The sequence below is a fragment of the Hyaena hyaena genome, unplaced genomic scaffold, assembly GCF_003009895.1.
Source record: "Hyaena hyaena isolate Hyena2069 unplaced genomic scaffold, ASM300989v1 scaffold_879, whole genome shotgun sequence".
NCBI classification, from domain to species: Eukaryota; Metazoa; Chordata; class Mammalia; order Carnivora; family Hyaenidae; genus Hyaena; species Hyaena hyaena.
The window spans coordinates 4,403-30,271 of NW_024081510.1; the positions used below are offsets into that span (position 1 = coordinate 4,403).

Genomic DNA, 25,869 nt, shown 5'->3' on the forward strand with positions numbered 1-25,869 from the left:
ATGAAGCAACAGAAAGAGAAATCAAGAAACTGATCCCATTCACAATTGCACAAGAAAACCAAAATACCTAGGAATAAACCTAACCAAGAATATAAGAGATCTGTATGATGAAAACTATACAAAACTTATGAAGAAAATTGAAGAAGATACAAAGAAATGGGAAAACATTCCGTGCTTATGGATTGAAAAAATAAATATAGTTAAGATGTCATTACTACCCAAAAGCCATCTACACATTCAATGAAATCCCAGTCAAAATTGCACCAGCATACTTCTCAAAACTAGAACAAACTATCCTAAAATTTGTATGGAACCACAAAAGACCCCGGATAGCCTTAAGTAATATTGGAGAAGAAAACCAAAGGGGGAGGCATCACCATTCCAGACTTTAGCCTCTACTACAAAACTGTCATCATCAAGACAGTATGGTATCAGTACAAAAACAGACACATAGAACAATGTAATAGAATTGAGAACTCAGAATTGGACCAAAAAGTATACAGCCAACTAATCTTTGACAAAACAGGAAAGAGTATCCAATGGAAAAAAGGCAGCCTCTTTAACAGATGGCGCTGGGAGAACTGGACAGCAACATGCAGAAGAATGAAACTAGATCATTTTCTCACACCATACACAAAAATAAACTCAAAATGGATAAAGGACCTGAATGTGACACATGAAACCATCCAAACCCTAGAGGAGAAAGCAGGGAACAACCTCCTTGACCTCCACCGCAGCCATTTCTTACTTGACACATCCCCAAAAGCAAGGGAATCAAGAGCAAAAATAAACTATTGGGATCGCATCAAGATTAAAAGCTTTTGCACGGCAAAGGAAACAATCCATAAAACTACTAGGCAACCAACGGAATGGGAAAAGATAGTTGCAAATGACATATCAGATAAAGGGTTAATATCCAAAATCTATAAGGAACTCACCAAACTCCACACCCAAAAAACAAACAATCCAGTGAAGAAATGTGTAGAAGGTATGAACAGACACCTCTCCAAAGAGGACATCCAGATGGCCAACAGACACATGAAACGATGCTCAGTGCCCCTCCTCATCAGGGAAATACAAATCAAAACCACACTGAGATACCACCTCATGCCAGTCAGAGTGGCTAAAGTGAGCAAATCGGAGGACTCTAGATGGTGGCAAGGATGAGGAGAAATGGTCACCCTCCTACACTGTTGGTGGGAATGTAAACTGGTGCAGCCCCTCTAGAAAACAGTGTGGAGGTTCCTCAGAAAATTAAGAACAGAACTCCCCTATGACCCAGCAAAAGCACTGCTAGGAATTTACCCAAGGGATACAGGAGTGCTTATGCATAGGGGCACATGTATCCCAATGTTCATTGCAGCACTCTCAACAATAGCCAAAACAGGGGCGCCTGCTTGGCTTAGTCGGTTAAGTGTTCGACTTTCGCTTAGGTCATGATCTTGCGGTTCGTGGGTTCGAGCCCCGCGTCGGGCTCTGTGCCGACTGCCGGCTCAGAGCCTGGAGCCTGTTTCAATCTGTGACTCCCTCTCTCTCTGACCCTCCCCTGCTCATGCTGTCTCTCTCTCTCTCTCCTAGAAATAAATAAAACATTTAAAAAATTAAAAAAAAAACAATAGCCAAACCTAAGTGTCCATCAACTGATGAATCGATCAAGAAGATGTGGGTTTTCTATACGATGGAATACTACATGGCCATGAGAAAGAATGAAATCTGGCTATGCGTAGGAACATGGATGGAGCTTGAGGGTGTTATGCTTAGCGAAAGAAGTCAGGCAGAGAAGGACAGATACCATATGTTTGCACGTATAGGAGGATTAGGAGGAACTTCACGGAGGACCGTTGGGGAGAAGGGGGTAAATAGCGGGGGAGAGGGAGGGGGTCAAACCATGAGAGACTCTTGAGTGTTGAGAACAAACTGAGGACTGATGGGTATGGGGGGGAGGGGAAGTGGGGTAGTGGGCATGGAGGAGGGCATTTGTGGGGATGAGCACTTGATGTTATATGGAAACTAACTTGACAATAAACTATTAAAAAAGGAATAAAAAGACTTGGTCATTAACAGAGTGAGCCACCAGGTGCCTCTGAAATTCCTCATGCATTTGTAAAGATAATTACAGAAGCTGGCAGATCACAAGGTCTACAGGGTCTCCTGCAGACCCAGGAGAGTGGATATGTCTGTTCATATCCAAGGGGAGGAAGAAAGCTGATTCTCTCTTCAGAACCCCTTCACTTGGGTGGTCAGCTCTTCACCTGATTGGACCAGGCCCACCCACGTTAAGGAGTCCCATCTGCTTTCCTCATTCTGCAGAGTCTATGTGAATGTCGTGCAGAACCACCTCAGGGACACACCCAGAATTGTGCTCACTCCCGGGCCCCATATAGTGGGCACAGGAGAAACCACCACAATGACTTTATTTGGAAAGGAATAGCTTCAAAAAACCTTCTCTGATCAACAGAACCCTGAGTCCCAGTTCTGTGTGTCTTGTGCTCAAGGATGGACAATCCCTACTGTGGACAGGCCTCATTCCTCCTGCATGAATTTAGGTTCAAAGACATTGGTATTAGCTCCTCTGGCTGCCCAGAGAAACTACCACAAACTTGTGGTTGACAGATGCATTGTCTCATGGCTGTGGAGAACATGAGACTGAGGTCAAGATGTCACAGGGCCGCTCTCCCTCTGAAGGCTCCAAGAGGGTCCCTCCTGAATCTCCCAGCTGCTGGAGCCCCTGTGTGCTGGGCCCCTGGCCCCTTCTCCCCAATCTCTGCCTCCGTCACCACATGGGCATCTCAAACCTCACTCCCTGGTCTCATAAGGACCTGCCCTGATCCGGGATGCTCTCACCTCAAGATCCTTCACCTTGATCACCTCTGCAAAGACCCCATATCCACATGAGGCCATGTTCTGAGGTCCTGGGTGGAACAATCTTCTGGGGACCACAACGGAACTCACGATGGTATCTCAGTAGCTGCAAGTGTTTGCCTAGACATCTGCTCTGCAGACATCTGCTCCAAGTTTCCTCACATTTTCTCCCTTCCTTCTTTTTCAACACAAGTGCATCCCTCACCATGACCTGTGCTCTCCCTACAGCGTGATGTTGACCGGTGACTGCCTGATGCTCTTTAAACCCAGGAGGAGCTGAGGGCCCACGTGTATCCCCACAGTTGCCTCTCCTCTTCATGACTCTTCTGCAGGGCAACCTTCTGACTTCATGAGCCCTGCACGTGTGCATTGTGAGACCTGTGCCCCGTGGCAGAGGGGGCATCATGGGACCACGGGAGGGCTTGGGAGAAATCAGATGGCATTCCCAGAACAGCACTGGACACAGGTACATAATGGCCACTGTGGGGCCCTAAAGTGCACATCCTGGGTCCCCTTCTCTAGGAAGCAGCAACAAGCCCCTCTGGGGTGGGAGGCACTGGGATGAAATGAGGCATTCCGAATTAACTGCAAATGCACACACCTTACTGAGGCAGCATCTCTCATCCACACCTGGATGCGAGCACACTCCTTAACTTGCAGAATATGCACAGAGTGAGTGCTGAGTTACCCCCAAGGTCGCATGGATTCACAAACCCTCGAGCCTCCATGGGAGATGGACCCCTTCCATGTCTGGGGTGCAGGCATCCACTCTACATCTGATTTTGCAGATGCAGCCAGGGGGAGCTGCAAGTTGGGCAATCCAAAGCTTGTGCATGCCCCCATTGGCCTCTCCTAGCACTCAGGGTACCAGCCTTAGTGAGGCACCCTGAGGGGTGTTCTAAGGAACTCCTGGGCCTCTCCCAGCCTCCCTCCATCATTGTCCCCACAGACAGTGTAGAAGTGGTTTCTGGCGGAAGTGTAAGTTCAGCTCTCCATCCATGAGCATGCTTGTTCAAATCCACATCCACACTTGTGTCTAGTCTACTCTCCCTGCCCACATGCCCTGACTCTACCCTGACCCACCTCAGGGAGCCCTGGAATCTTTGGCTGGACCTCCATGTAGTTCTGTCTGCACTGACCTGCCATGGAGAGGAGGGAAGACGGAGGTATTCAAAGTAGACAAGATGTCCAGGTCTTTGTGAGGGTCAGAGGGTGGGGGAGAAGTGGGAGTGGGTAGGTGGGGGAGGTAGGGCAGGTGAGGAGAAGGTGGTAGAGGAGGGGAAGAGAAAGCCTAGCATTTACAGAGCAACTACTTCATGTCTGGCACTGGGCTCAACAATTAACATATGCCCCAAGTACATTTCAGAAAATCACCCCCAGTGTGTAATAATATGGTATGTCAGTCAGCACGGTCTGTGTAACAAATATCACAGACTGGGAGGTTAATACAACATATATTGTGTCCTGGTCCTGGGGACTGGAAATCTGAGATCCAGGCGTGGGCAGGGCTGGTTCCTCCTGAAGCCTCTCTCCCTGGCTTCATGTGGTTGTCCCAAGTGTGTCTGTGCCTGATCCCCTCTTCTGATAAGGACTCCAGTCATATGGGATCAGGGCCCAGCCTAGTGACCTCCTTTTACCTGAACCACCTCTGTAAAGACTCCATCTCCAAATGCAGCCCTGTTCTGAGGCCCTGGGGATTGGGGCTTCAACATGTGAACTGGAGGGGAAGGAAAATGAAGATAAAACAGGATCATTCAGAAAGGTGCACCCCCCCTTTTTTTAAAATGTTTTATTTATTTCTAGGGGAGAGAGAGAGAGGCAGCGTGAGCAGGGGAGGGTCAGAGAGAGAGGGAGACACAGACTGAACAGGCTCCAGGCTCTGAGCTGGCAGTCAGCACAGAGCCCGACGCGGGGCTCGAACCCACGAACCGCGAGATCATGACCTAAGCGAAAGTCGGACGCTTAACCGACTAAGCCACCCAGGCGCCCCGAGAAAGGTGCACCCTTGTATGTGGTCTAGCTGGGATCTAGAATCGATGAATGGATACGTGTCCCCCAAATCTGTGACCCACTGGAACAGAGAGATCATGGGTCTTGCTGGTCTCCCTGTTCTGTCCCCCACCCTGAGGCGACCCCAAGGACTCTGTGGGCTGGCTTTCTGAGCAGATGGTCAGGGGACTGGGGTCGTGTGTCCAGAGGCAGAAGAATGGCCTTAAGGGTGCTGAGAAGGAGAGTCCAGAGAACGCGTAGATGAGGGATCCATTGTCTACGCTGTAGAAGGAGATACTGCCTGCATCACAGTCCAGGAAAATGCCCACCCGCTGCAGGGGCTCCGAAGGGTGCAGGCGAACCCTCGGGAAGGCAAGCGCCCAGAATGCCTTCCTATATAGCTCCAGGGCCCAGAGCCCATGCTGGGGTGCCTTGGGGATCCTTCCCTTCCGATCCAAGCTCTCCAGACACACGCCCAAGTTCCAGGCCTTCCTGCGTCCCACCTGGATCTCCCAGTAATACCTCCCAGCCGAGAACTGCTCCCGGCCCAGCACACAGGGGTCCAGGTTGAATCTGCCGGGGGTGTCGAGCTGCTCCTGTTCAAAGAGCAGTCGCCTCACAGTCTTCCTGTCCTCAGAAAGAACAAGCTTGGGGCTTGCAGTGTCTGGGTCCAGGGATGGGCTCACTGCGGGGAAGAGGAGAGGATTGGGTTTGGGGGTGGGGGTCCCTTACCTGCACTCCTGCATGAAGGTGGACCCACAGCCTTCCTGGGAGTCCCTGTGTGTTCCCGTTCTCTGTTGAGGATCCTGTGCAAACTGACCATCCCAGAGCAGCTGAGGGAGCTCCAGGGGGAATCAAGGAGAGTCAGGGGGAATTCCTATGAAGGGGCAGGCTGGCACATGGGGTGGTGCATGCCTCCCAGGGCTCTGAGTGTCACAGTGTGTGTGTGTGTGTGTGTGTGTGTGTGTGTGTGCGCGCGCGCGCGCGTGCATGCGCATATGTGTGTGTAGCATATGTGTTGTGTGTGTGCGAGAGAGAGAGAGACGGGGAGAGACAGAGATAGACATAGGGAGAGAGATAGAGAAACAGACACAGAGAGAAGCAAGGAGAGAGAGACAAAGAGAGCAAGGAGAGATAGATAGATACAGGGAGACACAGGCAGAGAGACAAAGACAAAGAAGGGCACAGAAAGACAGACTCAGAGGTCTGCATGCCTCTCAGGGCTCTGTGTGTCAGGATGGGTGTGCATGTGCTGTGTACATATGTGCCAGTGTGTGTGTTGTGTGTGTGCATGTGCGTATGAGGGAGAGACAGAGAGACATAGATAGATACAGGGAGAGAGATAGACAGAGAGAAGCAAGGAGAGAAACAGAGACAGAGACAGAGAGCAAGGAGAGCAAAGAGAGATGGACACAGGGAGACACAGGCAGAGAGATAGAGGGAGACAGAGGCAGAGGAATGTAGACACACAGAAAGACACAGGGAGAAAGAGAGACAGAGATAGAGAGACATAGGAGGATACATGAAGACTTGGGGACATGGGATGAGGTCTCAGGTGCACTGATGACATGGGACAACTCTGGGGTCGACCACTGAAGGGTCCCATCTGGAAAACCCCAAGAGGCAGCTTAGCAGCTCCACAAACTGAGATGAACACCTTCCAAAACAGAGCCCTTCTCTCCTGCCCCGACATCCCTCTCTGGGCCCTCAGGCCCCAGGGGATCCCCCAGGGGAGGGTCTGTCTACACTTGGATTCCATACAAGAGGCGGAGAGGCTGTGTGTGGATCATCCCGGTGCCCAGCTGCCAGAGCAGGCACCTTCACAACAACAGAAACCTCATGGCCGGTGTCCACCCTCGCCATTCAGCAGCCGTGCTGCTCTTGGCTTGGGTCTGCACACGATTCCCCAACACTCGTGTTTCACGACCTTCTATCACTGTCAGCTGGACAACACACACGCTCTCCTCCTATCTGAGCCCCAGCTTTCTCCCTGGCCTCCACCTCCTTCTGGATGGAACCCTGCTCCCTTTCACTTTCCAGCAAAGATTACGTGTTCCCCCTGATTTCTCATTGCTGCTTCCTGAATTCTGCACCCTGTGCCCCATGCAAACCCTTTCCCTGTAGAGTCGGGGCCATGCAGATGGAGCCCACCCACGTTCCATCTCTATGATGGCCAAGCACGGACTCACTAGCTGAACAATGAGCCTGGCTCCTTCTACTCCAAATTCCCTCATCGTTAGAAAATATTCACCTTAAGACACAGTTGGAGACATAGGGGAGCCTGGGTGGCTCAGTCGGTTAAGTGTCTCACTTGGGCACAGGTTGATTCATGGTTCGTTGGTTCAAGCCCTGTATCAGGCATTGTGATGACAGCTCGGAGCCTGGAGCCTGCTTTGGATTCTGTGTCCCCCTCTCTCTCTGCCCCTCCTCAGATCATTCTCTGTTGCTCTCAAAAATAAATAAATGTTGGGGCGCCTGAGTGGCTTGGTCGGTTAAGGGTCTGACTTTGGCTTAGGTCATGATCTTATGGTTTGTGGGTTTGAGCCCCGCGTTGGGCTCTGTGCTGACAGCTAGCTCAGAGCCTGGAGCCTGTTTCGGATTCTGTGTCTTCCTCTCTCTCTGACCCTCCCCTGCTCACGCTGTCTCTCTCTCTCTCTCTCTCTCTCTCTCTCTCTCTCTCAGAAATAAATTTTAAAAAAATATTAGGAGGGCACTTGTGGGGATGAGCACTGGGTGTTATATGGAAACCAACTTGGCAATAAACTATTTAAAATTTAAAAAAAGAAAAAAACGTTAAAAAATTAAAATAAATACATAAATGTTAAAAAAATTTTACAAACCCACACAGTTGAAGACTTAAAGTGGTTGCAAGATACCATGAACAATATTCCCATGGTAACATCTCATATAACCCACAGTAATAGGCTAAACACTAAAATTGACATTGACACAAAACTGTTCAATAATGACTTCTTGCGCACCACAACACACCTGTCCTTGGAGCTCAGCCTGTGCCCTTGTGCACTGACTACTCTTGCACACACCCACATCTGGTTGTGGATCTTCTCCTGTGCTGTCCAATCATGTGTGGGCTGGACCCTTGCACACCACACCCAGCTGGCCGCCACTGTATACCTGTGCTCCACTCTATCCACCGCTGCAGATTATCTCCCTGCAAAGCCGTTCTCTCACTGGTTTCTTTCCTCCCTTCAGGCTCCAGGCTTCTTCACAACACATTGTCCCTTTTAGACAACAGACAGGCTCTCCTACCATGGACCTCACAGTGAACCACAGCAAACACAAACAGAACCTTCCCATTCCCCGCTCACCAAGTCTTACCTCAACCACACAGCCAATAATTTTGAGCCCTCCCTCCCACTTCTCTCCATAGGGGATGCCTCTCTGTGGACCACACTTGCCAGTTTTTCTGAGTCATTTTCCCAGTGTCACCTGACTCCACTTCTCAGCTGCATGGAAGGGGACTGGCCACTCCCTCAACACACTGCCCCTGCGTATTTCCATGGTGACATGTCCCCTGGCCTCCCACAGCCCTGCTCTAACAGACCTTCAAATATCAGAGTTCTCCAATGCTAGATCTTGGATCTTTCTTCTTTACCCTGTATCATTCATTATTAAAATTCTTATTTCTTTCTCAAAGACAAATTTTTAAAGAACAGTTTTAGGTATAGTGAAAATGGAGCACTTACTGGTTCAGTTTTCTGGTTTTACATTCCAGATAAATCCCATGGACCCCAATTCCTATCTGCAGTCCCAATTTCTCCTGGGAGCTCCAGACTCACATAGCCAACGACTTAGCTGACATCCACCCTGGATGTCAGAGAACTTCTCAATCTTATGAGGTCTAAGGTGATTTTCACTGCTTTGTCCCGAGTCTGTCTTGTTTTGCCCCCAAGCCTTCTGTTAGATGGAGCCACAAGGGCCAGAGACTCATGTGGCCAAGGGGAACCTTGGGCTGCCCCCTCTGCCTTGCCCCTTCTGGACTCTGCTATTGTGGCCCCAGGACCCATCTCAGGGCTGTATCCTCTCCTCCATCAATGGCTCTCCCCTGCTTACATGCCCTCACTCATTTTGCATGGTGCTTCATGTGAAATCTAGGCCTCCACCTCAGCCTCCCAGGCTCTGCAGGCCCGGGCACACGTGAGCTTTCTCATTCTGTTGGTCCCTCTTCTGCACACCCAGTGACCCCACTCTCTCTTCCAGAGGGGAGGGTCCACCCCTCCTCACATGGCTGTGGTCCTGCCATCACCCATCCCTTCATTTAGATGTTGCCACCTCACCATCCCCACGGGCCTGGACATCCCATGTGAACATGCTCCTTGACTACCTCATTGTATTTCCATTCTTCCCTGTCATCGTTATTCCAGTTACAGTCACAAAACCCACTGACTTGTGCTCACATCCACACATAGATTCTATGCCCCATGAGGACAGGAGAGAGCTGTTTCATTCACTGAAAGATTCCAGTTGCTGGCACAGGAGGCATCTGGTTATAATCATAAGTGAAATAATGGATAGAGGTCAGCTTCTTTTTGTTTTCTCCTGGGCTCTCACCAAGCAGCTGTGCTGGGAAGGTGTCTCCAGAACCCCTGATGGCTCTCATTTGCTGTCTCCTGGCCAGCAGTTCTGCCCATCCTGCCCTGGGAGGCCCTCTCCACAGCCAGTCCCACCGCTTACACCCATGCTCCCCCTCTAGATGGTGCCCTGGGGGAGACAATCACTGGCCCTGCACCTCTGTGGTAACAGTGTCCCCACAATGGCAGTGACACAGAAGAGCTGGCTCTCTCACTGCCTAGGCTCTGCAGCCTGTTTGTCCTTCCAGTAATAAATAGGAGCTAAGGTCTCTCAGGCAGCTAACACTTGGTATTTACAGCCATGGGAGCAGCATTTAGCACAGGATTTAACACATCATTTCTGCACTCTGAGATAGAATGGCTCACACACGTATGCACATGTGCACACACACATGAGTACATATGCAAACACAAACACACAGTGTACATACAAGCAGAAATGAGTGCATGTGCATAGTATGCACACATGAGCACACATGCACGTACATGCATCCAGTACACAAACACATGGGCAGAGATGTAGAACACACACACAACATCCCCACACATGCACACACATGTGCACAAATAAAAGCACAGGCGGGGAGCAGACGCTTCCAACCCCCAGTATAGTCCTCACCGTAGATGACATCCTCTGGCCAGCCTGCAATGAAATAGAAAGATGTGAAACGGTAGGATTTCACTGAACAAATGGGGGGAAAGCTCATGTTCTGTGAAGCTGAGTCAAACAGGACTTAAAAAGCTCTGGTGTGGACTTTGTCAAGAAAGAGCAAATATCTCTTCTTATGTGCCTGAAAAACAATAATCCAGGTCAAATTATTCCTAGGAAAAGGTTTTGTGGGGCGTAGCCTGATGGCCCAGCCTTCCCACATCTGTTATAAAGAGACATCTCTGCTCTGATCCCCAGGTCGGGGTTTGACGGCTATGGGCAAGGTCACAGGAGGCAGGGAGGGAAGAGGATGGGTGAGTGGAATAATCCATACAGTGAGACCCCCACGCTCACAGCAAGATCCTCTCAGGTGACAGACACGCTGCTGCTGTGTTTGTTGATTGAGCACTTTCAGAATGCTCCCATCATCCCCGACCAATAGACACTCTCAGGTCCAAGCTCACAGCTGTCTCCACAGAGGAAAGCTGCCAGCCTTCCCAAAGTCACCCAATGAAGAGCCGCTGAGCACCTCTTAGGGCTGGAGGATCTCACTGGGCACGTGGTAGGTGGGCACTCCCTGAGCTGGGGCCTGGGCAGGTCTCTCCCATTTCTCCTGTGCTTGAGCGTGCACCAAGAGGCCCAGGAAAGCCTTCATGCTGGGCTCACAGGAGTGCTCCAGCTGGAAGGGGCACGTCTGTCCTGCTGGGGGCTGCTTACCTTGGGACAGCTGCTCCTCCTCTTCTCTGCACAGTTTCTCTTCTTCCTGTTGCACTCTATTCCTGTCCCTCTGACATTTCCAGAAAAGACAGGTGGCTCCAGTTGCTACAAGCCCCACCACAGTTAGGATCACAGGCAGCACTGTCCTCCACACCATTGATGGGAAACTTCTGGATATCTGAGCTAAAACAGAGACTGGGGAAGTGGGAATACCAGGGTGAGAGAGTCCCTGTGTTCTTAGGAACACCATGGGGTTCATGGATCTGGGGGCAGGTGCTTGTGAACTAACCTGCCATGACCTGGAAAATATATGTGTGTGTTTGTACAGACAGATCTGGACAAACATACAGGAGAGAGATGGTAGACACTGGCAGAACGTTAAATACTGGGTAGGTCTGCATTCTGTGTACAATTCTTGCAAATTTTCTGGAAGATTGAGGTTGTTTAGAAGGAAATTTATTTTATTTTTAATTTTTTTACAAATAGTTTATTGTCAAATTGGTTTCCACATAACACCCAGTGTTCATCCCCACAAGTGCCCTTCTCCATGACCACCCCCCCCACATCCATCAGTCCTCAGTTTTGTCAGCATTCAAGAGTCTCTCATGGTTTGCCTCTCTCCCTTTCCCCACCATTTCCCCTCTTCTTCTCCCCTTTGTTCCTCAGTTAAGTTCCTCCTAATCCTCCTATATGTGCAAACATATGGTATCTGTCTAGAAGGAAATTTTTATACAGAGTGAAACTGGAAGCCCCCGAGATGTCCTTTGGAAGGTGGATGCATAAACAGACTGTGGGGTATCCAGACCACGGAATACTGTTTAGTGTTAGTAGAAGGGAGCTATCCGTACAGCCACTGTGGAGAGCACGTTGGACGCTCCTCAAACACATAAAAATAGAACTACCACCTGATCCATCAATCCCACTTCTGGGTATTTATCCAAAGAAAGTAAAAATATTAACTAAAAAAGCTAATGCACCCCTACATTTATGGCAGTATTATTTTACGATAGCCAAGATATGGAATGAGCCCAAGTGTCCACTGATGGATGAATGGATAAAGAAAAGAGTATATTTAAACAATGGGATGCTATTCAGCTATAAACAAGAAGGGAATCCAGGCATTTGCAACAATATGGATGCACCTTGAGGGCTTTGCTAATTGAAGTTAGTCGGACAGGGACAAATATGCAGGATCTCATGGATAAGTGAAATATAAAATGAAACAAAACACCTCCCCAGACCTCCAGAAAACCAGGAAGCCCAGTTCATAGATGCAGAGAACAGATTGGTGGTTTCCAGAGGTGAGAGGTGGGGGATGTAAAGGGTGAGGAGGGTCAAAAGGCACAAACTTCCAGTTATAAAATAAATAACCCCCAGGGAGGTGTCATACAGCATGGAAACTGTAGTTAACTACTGGGTTGTGTATTTGGAAGCTGGGAGAGAATAGAGCTTACAAGTTCAGATCACAAGGAACTATGTGAGGTATTGGATATTAACAACTTACTGTCTGGGATGCTCAGAGCTCTTGGGGCTTGAATGGAGCAGACCACTCACCGGGAAGTTGGCTCTTGGCCTCCTTCCACTCTTGGAGGAGGGGGCTGGAGATGGAGCAAAAGAGGCCCCCCACGTCCCTGTCCTGGACGGTCACGTTGGACACCACTGCAAAGAGGCCCGTTGTTGGCGACACTGTGAGGTTGGTCATGGAAGATACGGCCTGTCCCCTGAAGTCTCTCCACTCCACCTGGGGCTCTGGGTACCAGCCCTCCGAGGTGCACTCTGCCCTGATACCTTCACCCCGGCCAGCTCGCACTTGGATTCTGGGCTCAGAGCCCAGCCCTGTGAGAAGAAACAGCCTTTCCAGCCTCTGCAACCATTACCACTCCTGACGGAAAAGTACAGATCCAGAGAATTTCCAGCAGGTATTGAGGTTTTTCACGGACTACCTACTCTGTGTAATATTTATATGCTATATATGTTACCCTCTTGCCAGAAAGCACAGGACAATACAGAAGAGGCCCAGAAAGATCAAATACCTTTCCTGTATGGCAAAATCAGTGTCTTTTCCTCTCCATGTCTCTCTGTGTTTCTCTCTGCCTCTGTCTTTCCCTCCCTCCCTCGACTCTCCTCTTTCTGGGTCAGTGGGGATAACAGAGAGAAGCAGGCTTAGAAAACGAGACAGGTGTCCAGAACCTGCCTGTTCTGGTGCATTAGCACATGCTGTGGGACATGCTCAGGCTTGTGCCATCATGGGACGATCTGCAGCTGGGGGAGAAGCTCTAGGGGAGACCAGAAGGTCAGGGGCCCCAGTGGCAACCCTCACCTGCCACCCTCAGCCACAGTGTGGTGTTCTCAGACACCACATCATCTTTGAACTTGCAGTGGAAGGTCCCGTTATCGAACACGGTGATGTTGTGTACGGTCAGTGCGGCTCGGCCGTGGGTCAGCCCGGCAGTCATAAAGGTCGTCCTGCCCTGGTACTGCCTCATCTGCTCTTCAGGCACATCCCTGCCTCCCTTGTGCAGGTGCACAGCTGGGGACTCCTGCTCCCTGTACCACCGCACCTCCATGAGCTCTGCGCTGATATTGAGGGACAGACGGCATTGCAACTCCACACTTTCCCCCACCACAGCCAGGACTGGTTGGCCAGGTCCAAGGACATAGAAATCAGCTTTCCCTTATGAGGGCAGAACAGAAAGCATGGGTTAGGTCAGGTGAGAGGAGACAGGGGCCCAGCCGCATTCCCCAGTGTTCCTCCCTTCTCCACTCCCCACCTGCCAGCCTGCTTAGGGTCCCCAGGGAAGGACTGCTAGGATCCAGCTCAGCCCCCTCCTGCAGTCCTGTCCATACCATGGTTCCCTCCTAAGACGGGTGAGGGTGGGTTGAGCCTCCTACCATTTGCAGAGAGGCTGCAGGACAGGAGCAGCAAGAAGACAATGGTTATGCAGCCGCTGAGTCGAAAAATGTCTGGACCCTGTGTGTTTGCCATGCCTGCTGAGGACAGAGAGACCTGAGCTCCGGTCATTGGAGACAGGGCAGGAGGGAGTTATTTTCTGTGTCTGTCTCTCAGTCTTTGTTTATCTGTCTCTCTTGGTTTCTTTCTCTGTCTCTCTCTCTCTGTTCTGAATCTGTCTCTCTGTTTCTGTCTCTGTCTCTCTTGGTTTCTGTCTCTCTCTCTTTCTCTGTCTTCCTTCCTTCCTTCCTTCCTTCCTTCCTTCCTTCCTTCCTTCCTTCCTTCCTGTTTCTGTCTCTCTGTTTCTGTTTCTATATCTCTCCATCTCTGCCTCTGTCTCTCTTGGTTTCTGTTTCTGTCTCTGTCTCCTTCTCTTTCTATCTTTGTGTGTTCCTGTGTCTGTCTCTGTCTCTCTCCATCTCTGTTTGTCTCTGTCTCTGTGTGTCTGTCTCTGTCTTTCTCAGTTTCTGTCTCTGTCTCTCTTTCTTATTCTCTGTCTCCTGTCTTGGTGAGAGATGAGTCACCACTAGGAGGTTAAACGGAGTGAAGGAAACATGGTAAGAGGAGAGAAAGGTCCCTTTTCACTATCTTGGCCCCTCTTACTCGTGCACAGGTTATTCATCCTAGAGATGGAGAGACAACAGTGGCCACCTGCTCTCATGTCCACTTACTTGTGGATGACGTTTCTCTTGTGGTCATGTGTCCACAGAGTTCTGCGGACACAATCTCCTGTGGACGGGCTCTGTCTCCTCACCTAGTTGTGTAGAAACATTCCCTGACCTCTGGCTGTGCTCTGTTGTGGAACACCAGCAAGCTGGGGGAGAAAACCCACACCCTGATCAGGTGATTCCAAGCCCAGAAGTACCTCGGTCGACCCCCTTACAGTCCAAGGAAACTTGCTGTTGGAGGTGAAGCCACATGAGCCCCAAGGGCTCTGGGCAGAGATGGTTTGAGGCCAGCATGCTCCTAAGCTTTATTATTTATGGTGAACTCAGCATCTAGAACAAGTGTTCTGAATCAGATGTGCTGGTTTGGGTGATTCCACCCAGCACTGCCTTGCAGGATTGGCACGGGGGGTATGCTGGCACATGCTCTCATTCTCTTCCATGCTTGCCTTCCTTTGGTGTAGGCCTCTGGGGTCTCCCTGTCACTCAAGAATAGGGAATGAGTGGAGAACACAGACATCTAGAGGAGTCCCTTTAAAGTAGAAAGTACTCACCCTGCCAAATAGTGCAGCTGTAGGGCTACCCAGGGAGATTCCGGTGGCCTTGAGGGTATCAGTTGACTTCTCTGCAAGTTCCAGAAGGCTGTAGAACAAAGCTTGAAGCCGTGATAGGAGAGGTGGGCAGCTGTGTTCCCCAGCTTCTGTAGAATCCTATTACTTTCTGTAAAAATGACAACTGCCTTTTTGGCAGTTGCAAAAGAAAAAACAAATAAACAAAGGGCTTCTTAAGGGGTGTAGTTGACAGAACTGAATACACTGAGTGTTGAGGAGCAAGGTCCTGGTAGCAGGAGATAAGAGGAGAGAGGAAGACCCAGCAAGGCAGCCCGTGGAGAGATTGCTGTCTGGGCCAGTGCCAGGAGCCCCTAGGTGGAGTCCTGGCTCTTGAGTATGAGGATCCAGGCAAAGGTCAGAAGCTGAGGGACTCAGATAAAGTTTCCCCATTATCAAAACACCCCCAGTCCCGGACAGGATGGGCCTGGTAACTTTGGGAAAGTTTCTCACCATCAGGTTGAAGTTGGCCAAATTCTGGCATTTCCTCCTAAGACTCCTGTGCAGGAATTCAGGCCACCTCCTCCTCCATGTCTGGGGCCATCACAGTCTGTCTTTGTTGGGGACCTGACTTGGGCTGGGCTCAGAACACTCCACTCCATTACCCCTTTTGTGAGTAAGACACTGGACTGAACCCTACCTGTTCTTCCCTCCTGTTGACCCAAAAGTCTGCACATTTTCTGGGAGACTTTGGGAGGGTAAAGATGTTTAGGGAAAGCTTCTGTCCCACTTGGAGGTGGGGTGTTCAATTGAATTTAGCAGAGTGTTATGGACTGAAGGTTTGGGTCCCCTTCCCAAAGTCTGTGCTCACACAGGAGCTGATGCTTCCAACCCAAACCATCCTCTGCGTTCCCCTGGGTAGAGTGAACTGTTTGGTAATCAAGTGGCTCCCCTCTTATATATAAATATGAAGAGTTATGTCTGCCACTCTTTTTCATCTCCCCTTTCATTGCTTTAAGCAGATAATGACATTAGCTAAAACCTAGTGCGGGTGTACTTCTGAGTCAGGATGGAGGACTGGGAATGTGACATTAGAGGGAGCATCTAGGGTTTGGCAATGGTGATGGAAGCAGGTGGTGATGCTTGCTTAGGAGAATGAATCCTGAAGGTGGGCTCACGTGGACAAGTGGTCCTTTCCGGTTATGTGCATGGTCCGCAGCCTTTTATGTGAGTGGGAAGAGCAACTGGAGACAGTAACCACCCCTCAGGGGCAGAGATGAACCTCAGATGGGGACCAGCTCCCTGAGTGCAAGGTAGAAGGACAGATACAGGAGGCCCCAGATTGTGGGGTCCCGCATGGCCTGTCCAGGACCCATACATGCAGACAGACAGACGTCAGATTGACGGTTGTCAGCAGTGGGTATAAGGAGAAAATATAACCACACATACTCCCCATACTCCCTCCCCTCCCATCCCCTCCTCCACCTTTTCCTTCTCTCTATCCTCCTCTCCCCCTCTCCCCCAACTTCCCTCTCCTCCCTTCCCTGTCCTTATACCCTTATTCTCTCTCCTCCCTTCCCTCTCCACTCTTCTTTTTCCCCTCCCCCTCCTCCTCCTAACTCTCCTCCACCTCCACTCTGAGTCTCCCCCCTCATTCTCCCTCTCTCCTTCTCTCCTCCCTTCCCCTCTCCCCTGTGGCTCCCCCACTACATGGCAGAGTTAGAACTCTGCTTCCTTTACAGCCTAGTTGCTCTGCTGATACTTCTCTGGGCTCCAGAGCATCTGGGCCTGGTGTGGGATAGGACCCAGATCTCACTGAGGTGCAGGAGAAACAGGACCCAGAGACAGTTACAGCAAGCCCCCCACTGTCTGATGAAAGGTGAGTTCCTTTACATTGTAAACTGTGGCTTTGTTTCTGTGTCCTGGACAGATGGGTCTGCACACAGCCCTTCCCTGTTATCCCTCCCCATGCAGTTCCCAGAGGCAGGAGTGGAATCCAGGCACTGCCAGGTTCGGTCTGTCCTACTTCTCCATCTGTGCTCATTTCCTCCAGAGACACTGCTGTATGAGTAGGCGTAAACTCTTCTGTCCTGGAAGAGCTGAGTTCAAGGTCCTCTATGTCACCATCTTAGACTGGCCACTCCTGAGACGCTTTCTTTCTCATCTCCTGATACTGTGTGGATTTCTCCCAATCTGCAGTTTTAATAGTTTATTGTTCGTTGACGTTTCTTGATTTATCTAGTGTTAGTTCCTTTTCTCAGCGGCCCTGGGCCTTCTCTGCTTTCCCTGCACCATCAAGGCAGCACGTCTGTGCTCCCTGACCAGCCAACACTCCACCTTCCGTCTACGGCTCTCCGCATGTCAGATGTGATATCAGCAAGGACTGGAAAATAAAAACGAACAAACAAAAATCTTCTCAGCTGATAATCAGATTAAGAGGACAGATACAGATAAATCCAGCTGCAAAGTAAATAGGATGTCTCGTGTAGCCCAAGGTCAAACAGCAGCTGTGAAAGGGCCAGAAACAACTGCTGTTTAAAAACTCCTGTTTCACAAACAACCCAGTAAAGACATGGGCAAAAGGTATGAACAGACACCTCTCCAAAGAGGACATCCAGATGGCCAACAAACACATGAAAAGATGATCAACATACCTCCTCATCAGGGAAATACAAATCAAAAAAACACTGAGATAACACATAAAACCAGTCAGAGTGGCTAAAATGAGCAAATCAGAGAATGCGAGATGCTGGCGAGGATGTGGAGAAATGGGCACCCTCCTACACTGTTGGTGGGAATGTAAACTGGTACAGCCCCTCTGGAAAACAGTGTGGAGGTTCCTCAAAAAATTAACAATAGAACTCCCCTATGGCCCAGCAATAGCACTGCTAGGAATTTACCCAAGGGATATAGAAATGCTGAGGCATAGGAGCACATGGACCCCAATGTTCATAGCAGCACTCTCCACAATAGCCAAAACATGGAAAGAGCCTAAGTGTCCATCAACGGACGAATGGATCAAGAAGATGTGGTTTATCTATACCATGGAATACTACATGGCAATGAGAAAGAATGAAATCTGGCCATGTGTAGCAACATGGATGGACCTTGAGGGTGTTATGCTGAGCGAAATAAGTCAGGCAGAGAAGGACAAATANTAGGAGGATTAGGAGGAACTTGACGGAGGAACAAGGGGGAGAAGAAGGGCGGAAATGGTGGGGGAAAGGGAGAGAGGCAAACCATGAGAGACTCTTGAATGCTGACAAAAACTGAGAACTGATGGATGTGGGGGGGAGGGGGGGATGGGCATAGAGGAGGACACTTATGGGGATGAGCACTGAGTGTTATGTGGAAACTAATTTGACAATAAACTATTTGTAAAAAAAAAAAAATGCGACCGATTTCTGTACGTTGATTTTTACCCTGCAAGTTTCCTGAATTCTTGGATCAGTTCTAGGAGGCTTTGGTGGAGTCTGTCAGGTTTTCTATGTAGAGTATCATGTCATCTGCCAAGAGTGAAAGTTTGAATTCCTCTTTGCCAATTCTGATGCCTTTTATTTCCTTTCATTGTCTGATGGTTGATGCTAGGACTTCCAGCACTATGTTAAACAAGAGTGGTGAGAGCGGACATCCCTGTCGTGTTCCTGATCACAGGGGGAAAGCTCTCAGCTTTTCCCCATTGAGGACGATATTAGCTGAGAGCTTCTTATAGGTGGCTTTTATGATGTTTAAGTAAGTTCCTTCTATCTCGACTTTCTCGAGGGTCTTTAATAAGAAGCGATGCTGTATTTTGTCAAATGCTTTTTCTGAGTCTATTGACAGGATCATATGATTTTTATCTTTTCTTTTGTTGATGTGATGTATCACATTGATTGATATGCAAATATTGAACCAGCCTTGTAACCCAGGAATGAATCCCACTTGATCTTGGTGGATAATTCTTTTTATGTGCTGTTGGAGTCAATTTGCAAGTGTCTTGTTGAAGATTTTTGCATCCGTATTCATCAAGGATATTGGCCTGTAGTTCTCCTTTTTTGCTGAGTCTCTGTCTGGCTTAGGAATCAAAGTGATGCTGGCATCCAAAATGAGTCTGGAAGTTTTCCTTCGATTTCTATTTTTTGGAATAGTTTGAGAAGAATGGGTATTAATTCCGTTTTAAGAGTCTGGTAGAATTCCTCAGGGAAGCCTTCTGGCCAAGGGCTCTTATTTGTTGGGAGATTTTTGATCACTGATTCGATTTACTCACTTGTTATGGGTCTATTCAGGTTTTCTATCTCTTCCCAAGTAAATTTTGGTAGTGAGTGTGTGTTTAGAAATTTGTCCATTTTTTCTAAGTTGTCCAGTTTTTTTTGGCATATAGTTTTTCATAGTATTCCTTGATAATTGCTTGTCTTTCTGAGGGGTTGTTTGTCATGAGTCTATTTTCATTCATGATTTTGTCTGTTTGGGTGCTCTCTCTTTTCTTTCTGAGAAGCCTGGCTAGAGGCTTATCAATTTTGTTTATTTTTTCAAAAAACCAACTCTTGGTTTCATTGATCTGTTCAACTGTTTCTTTGGTTTCTATATTGTTTACTTCTGCCCTGATTTTTATTATTCTCTTCTTCTTTGGGTTTGGGGTGCTCTTATTGCTCTCCTTCTAGTTGCTTTAGGTGGGCTGTTTTGCCCTTGTGCTTTTTCTAATTTCTTGAAATAGGCCTAGAGTGCAACGTACTTTCCTCTTAGGACTGCTTTCGCTGCATCCCATAGAGTTTGGATTGTTGTATTCTCATTTTCATTTGTTTCCATATATTTTTAAATTTATTCTCTAAGTGCCTAATTGGCCCATTCATTCTTTAGTAGGGTTTTCTTTAGCCTCCATGTTTTGGGGGGTTTTCCAGACTTCTTCCTGTGATTGATTTCAAGTTCATAGCATTGTGGTCTTAAAGTGCGCTTGGTATGATCTCAATTCTTTTATATTTATGGAGGGCTGCTTTATTTCCCAGTATGTGATCTATCTTGGACAATGTGTCATGTGCAGTAGAGAAGAAAGTGAATTCCATAGCCTCAGGATGTAGAGTTCTAAATATATCTGTCAAATGCATCTGGTCCCATGTGTCGTTAAGTCCATTGTGTCTTTATTGATTTTCTGTCTATTTGATCTGTCCATTGCTGTAAGTGAGGTATTAAAATCCCCTGCTATTAGCACGTTCTTATCGATAAGAGTGTGTCTTTTTGTGATTAATTGTTTTATGTTTTTAGGTGCTCCCATATTTGGTGCATATACATTTATAATTGTTCGCTCTTCCTGATGGATAGACCCTTTAATTATTATATAATGCCCTTCTTCATCCCTTGTTACTGTCTTTATTTTAAAGTCCAATTTGTCTGATATAAGTATGGCTATTCCAGCTTTTTTTTTTTTTTGACTTCCAGTAGCATGATAGATCTTTCTCCACACCCTTCCTTTCAATCTGAAGGTGTCCTCCAGTCTAAAATGGGTTTCTTGTAGACAGCAAATAGATGGATTTTGTTTTCTTTTATCCTTTCTGCTACCTTATGTCTTTTGATTGGGGCATTTAGCCCATTTACATTCAGTGTTCTTATTGAAATATATGAATTTAGAATCATTGTGTCGTTTGTGGGATTCATGCTTGTGGTGGTGTCTTTAGCATCTTGGGTTTCTTGCAACATTTCCCTCAGAGAGTCCCTCTCAGGATTTCTTGTAGGGCTGGTTTAGTGGTGACAAGTTCTTTAAATTTTTGTTTATTTGGAAAGACTTTGATTTCTCCTTGTATTCCGAATGACAGGCTTGCTGGATAGAGGATTCCTGGCTGCATATTTTTTTCTGTTCATCACATTGAAGATCTCCTGCCATTCCTTTGTAGCCTGCCAAGTTTCAGTAGATAGGTCTGTCACCACACTGATTGGTTTCCCTTTGTATGTTAGGGCCCTTTTCTCCCTAGCTGCTTTCAAAATTCTCTCTTTGTCCCTATATTTTGACATTTCACTATGAAATGTCGTGCAGACGATCGATTCAATTTACGTCTGAGGGGAGTTCTCTGTGTCTCTTGAATTTCAACATGTACTTCCTTCCCCAGGATGGGGATGTTCTCTGCTATAATTTGTCCAGGACTCCTTCAGCACCTTTCCCTCTCTCTTCCTCTTCTGGGATTCCTATGATACGGATGTTGTTCCATTTGATCGATTCTTCTTTCATTTTCCTGGATCCGTTTATCTCTCTTTTTCTCAGTTTCTTCTTTTTCTATAACTGTGTCTTCTAAATCACTTATTTTCTTTTCTGCCTCTTCAATGTGTGCATTGGACGCCTCCAGTTTATTTTGCATTTCATTTATCGGATTTTTTAATTCATCGTAACTATTTTTAAGCTCCGTAGTGTTTGTAGCCATAGTTTCTCTGATGTCTTCCATGCTTCCTTCAAGCCCAGTGATTAATTTTATGACTATTGTTCTAAATTCTTGTTCAGTTTTTTGCTTATATCTGTTTTGAGCAGTTCTTTAGCTGTCAATTCTTCCTGGAATTTCTTTGGAGGAGAGCTCTTTTTTTCTGTCATTTTGGTTAGCTTTCTATCTCTTGTTAGTTTTAAAAGCTTGTTATGCACTCTGCACCTGTGAGCGCTGCTTACCAAAGAAGGCTCTTTGACTCTCCAGGGCCTGTCCATTCAGAAAGTGTTCTTTGAATGGTATCTCTTGGTCTCTCTTGTTGAGACCTTGGTTATTTTATTTTCCTACTCGTAGTGTATTTGGGACTCTCCACCATGTGTACTTTGGTTGTTTCATGAGGTAGCCTTTTTTGGGTGTGTAAACTCCCTGTGCCAGGGGTGTAGCCAAGGTTGGCCCTGCTCTATATCTCAGGCCAGGCCTTGTTTCCAGTTCTCAGTCTGCACGCTCCATTGAAATTGCCGGAAATATAAACTCACAGGCGCGTTCCTCAGGGCAGTTTCAAGCCTCTTGCCTTCCCACTGGGATCGAGCCAGAAGCTGCTTCTCCTGTCTCTTCCAGGTCGAGCTGGCGAGCAAGGAGCAGTTTCATCCGGCGGTCGCCTGGGACGAGTGCTTTCCACCCTGGGTCAGCTGGAGAGCAGGAAACCAGGTACCTCTGTGTCCTGTCGCCCGAAATATAAACTCAGGGGCAAATCTCTCTTTCAGAAGTTTTAACCCTTGGCCTCCCCCCTAGGGATCCAGCCAAGCCAGAAGCACAAAGGCACAGCTGCCACACGTCCCCTCTAGGTCTTGCTGGTGAGAGGGGATATTCATACATTTCTAAGAATCTGAGCTCTCTCTAAGATTGGTTTCTGGCAAATAAAATGCAGGCCTAAGTTTTGATCATTTCTGAAATTTTAGGAATTTTTTTAGGAGGCTTTAAGCTAAGTGTTGTGATGTTTAAAAATTTCCATACCTTCCTGTGAAACGTGGATACAAAATACACCCCTGTCACTTATTGGAATGAGAGTTCCGGGCAGGAGGTCATGAAAAAAGAAAAAATCCAGGCGAAGTGGTAAGTGAGGAGAACATGGCTGCTGAGGAAGGAAGCTAGGCTCCAGCCAACAGTCCAGGTGGAATCTGAGTGGTGAAAGAGAATCAAGAGACAGGAGTGAGGGATGTAGCTTTTTGAATAGTTCATAAGCTGCATCAAAGAAAGTGGAGATTTATTTTTGGAACCCTAGCAATCCTGTGAAATAAAATGGGGTGTTGTCAGTAATGTGCTAACATTGCTATAATTTGATGAAGGTAGGGAGTACAGTTTCTTTATTTCCAGCTCCGTGTAACTTGTGTGAAGCTGCTGTAACTGGGTCATGTAGCAGTGGAAGATCAACAGCGCTGAGTTGGGAGACCATGGCGCCAAATACAGTTCACAACGACAAAGGGTCTAGGAAGTATAATTTATGACTGCTGTGTTGGAGGACCTTCAAAGCCAACTTAGATTGGAGACTCTATCTATTGACTCAGAAGAATCCTGGGTCAGTAGACATTCCTGCCTGGACACGATGGTGTAGACATACTTTCTCTGGTCTCTCTAGTAAGCACCACTATAAACCCTGGAAATAACATGGGGGATCCCCCAAAACAGAACTATGGAAGGCAGTGAGAAGGAACAATGGAATGGCAGGGTGTCTTGCATTTATTTATTTATCTATCTATTTATGTATTTATTTATTTATTTATAATTTACATCCAAGTTAGTTAGCATATACTGTGATAATAATTTCATGAGTAGATTCCAGTGATTTGTCCCCTATGTATAACACCCAGTCCCATCCCAACAAGTGTCTTCCTTCATGCCCCTTACCCATTTAGCCCATCTATCCACCCACAATACCTCCAGCAACCTTCAGTTTGTTCTCTATATTTAAGAGTCCTGGACAACTGGAGGGACAAAAGAGGCCATGTCATAGAAAGTAGGAGCTGCACAGAGGTGAATTGGGGGGTGAAAGAACCGCAGGTGCTGCAGGGGGGATGGACCCTTGTTCAGAGACAGAGAGACAGAGAGAGCAGTGTGCAGGTGATTGCATTAGAAAAACACTCTCCCAAAATCATTGACTGGGAAAGTGAGAGGAGCTGTTTATCACAAGGGTTTTTTTAAATTTTTTATTTATTTCTGAGAGAGAGAGAGACAGCGTAAGTAGGGGAGGGTCAGAGAGAGAGGGAGACACAGAATCTGAAACAGGCTCCAGGCTCTGAGCTGGCAGTCAGCACAGAACCCGACGCTGGGCTCTCGAACCCATGAACCGTGAGATCATGACCTGAGCCGAAGTCGGCCGCTTAACCAACTGAGCCACCCAGGTGCCCCTATCACAAGTTTTTAAAAGCAGCAGAGCTCAGTCTTAAGTTTATTTTATTTTTTATTTATTTATTTATTTATTACAAATAGTTTATTGTCAAGTTGTTTTCCATATAACATCCAGTGCTCATCCCCACAAGTGCCCTTGTGGAAAGCCTTAAGTTTTAGAAGTCTACAACATCAACTGGAGTCGAGCCTGTCGGGTATAGCAGTGCTCCTGTGGAGAAGGAAGGCAGTCAGATTTTCACTCTTCACGGATGATATGACGCTCTACATTCAAAACCTGAAAGTCTCCACCAAAAAACTCCTAGATCTAGATCTGATACATGAATTTAGCAAAGTCACAGATACCTAGGAATAAATCTAACCAAAGAGGTAAAATATCCTAAAATTTCCTAAATATCCTAAAATTCTAATATATCCTAAACAATCCTAAAATTTTTATGGGACTAGAAAAGACCCCAGATAGCAAAGTAATGTTGAAAAAGAAAACCAAAGCTGGGAGTATCACAATTCCAGACTTTAAACTGTATTACAAAGCTGTAATCATCAAGACGGTATGGTACTGGCACAAAAGCAGACAAACAGACCAATGGAATCGAAAAAAACCCTCAGAAACGGACCCACAAATATATAGCCAACTAATCTTCGACAAAGCAGTAAAGAGTATCCACTGGAAAAAAAGACAGGTTTTTCAGCAAATTGTGTTGAGAGAACTGGACAGTGACATGCATTAGAATGAAACTGGACCACTTACTTAACACCGTACACAAAAATAAATTTAAAAATGTATGAAAGACCTAAACGTGAGACAGAAAACCATCAAAATCCTGGAGTAAAAACAGGCATCAATGTCTTTGACCTAGGCTCCAGCAACTTCTTACTTGGGATTTCTCTAGAGGCCAGGGAAGCAAAAACAAAAATAAATTATTGGGACCTCATCAGGATAAAGAGCTTCTTCACAGTGAGGGAAATAATCAACAAAACTATTAGGCAACCAATGAAATGGGATAAGGTATTTGTAAATGACATATCAGATAAAGGGTTAGTATCCAAAATCTATAAAGAACTTACCAAACTCAGCACCCAAAAACCAAAAAATCAACTCACTATTCGGGCAGAAGACATGAATAGACACCTTTCCAAAGACATTCAGATGGCTAATAGATTCATGAAAAGATGCTCAACATTACTCATCATCAGGGAAATACAAATCAAAACCACAATGAGATATCACCTCACACTTGTCAGAATGGTTAAAATGAACACTCAGGAAGCAACAGATGTTTGGGAGGATGTGGAGAAAGGGGAACACTTCTGTTCTGTTGTTGGGAATGCAAACTATAGCAGCCACTCTGGAAAACAGTATGGAGGTTCCTCAAAAAAGTTAAAGATAGAACTACCCTGTGACCCAGCAATTGCTCTACTAGGAACTTATCCAAAGGATACAAAAATGCTGATTCAAAGGGGTAGTAACCCAATGTTTATAACAGCGCTATCTACAACAGCCAAACTGTAGAAAGAGCCCATATGTTAATCGACTGAATAATGGATAAAGAAGATGTGGTATACATATAGGAGGATTAGGAGGAACTTAAAGGTGGACCGTGGGGGAGAAGAAGGGTGTAAATAGCGGGGGAGAGGGAGGGAGGCAAAACATTAGAGACTTTTGAATGTTGAGAACAAACTGAGGACTGATGGGTATTGGGGAGAGGGGAAGGGGGGTGATGGGCATGGAGGAGGGCACTTGTGAGGATGAGCACTGGGTGTTATATGGAAACCAACTTGACAATAAACTATTAAAAAAAAGAAGATGTGGTATATATACACAATGGAATACTAGTTGGTGATGAAAAAAAATCTTGCCATTTGTAATAACATGGATGGAACTAGAGTATATTTGCTAAGTGAAGTAAGTCAGAGAAAGATAGATATCATATGATTTCACTCATATTTGGAATTTGAGAAACACAAGAAATGAACATAGATGAAGTCAAGGAAAAATATGACCAAAACAGAGAGGGAAGCAAATCATAAGAGACTTTCGTTTTGTTTTGTATTTTCTTTTTATTTATTTGTTTAGGAAAGAAAGAAAAATGTTTTTATTTTTATTTTATTTA

At 46.9% G+C, this 25,869-nt stretch overlaps 1 protein-coding gene across 1 annotated transcript; it reads right to left on the bottom strand.

Annotated features, from left to right (window-relative positions):
- Positions 1–4,934: 4,934 nt before the first annotated feature.
- On the bottom strand, positions 4,935–13,795 carry BTNL10 (butyrophilin like 10; the record flags this gene model as incomplete). Its single annotated transcript, XM_039220272.1, has 6 exons — positions 13,702–13,795; positions 13,130–13,483; positions 12,364–12,645; positions 10,810–11,004; positions 10,063–10,086; positions 4,935–5,536 (listed from the first exon to the last, which is right to left on the bottom strand). Coding segments are annotated over exons 1-6 (1,551 nt in total), but the record flags the coding sequence as incomplete, so codon positions are not given.
- Positions 13,796–25,869: the final 12,074 nt, after the last annotated feature.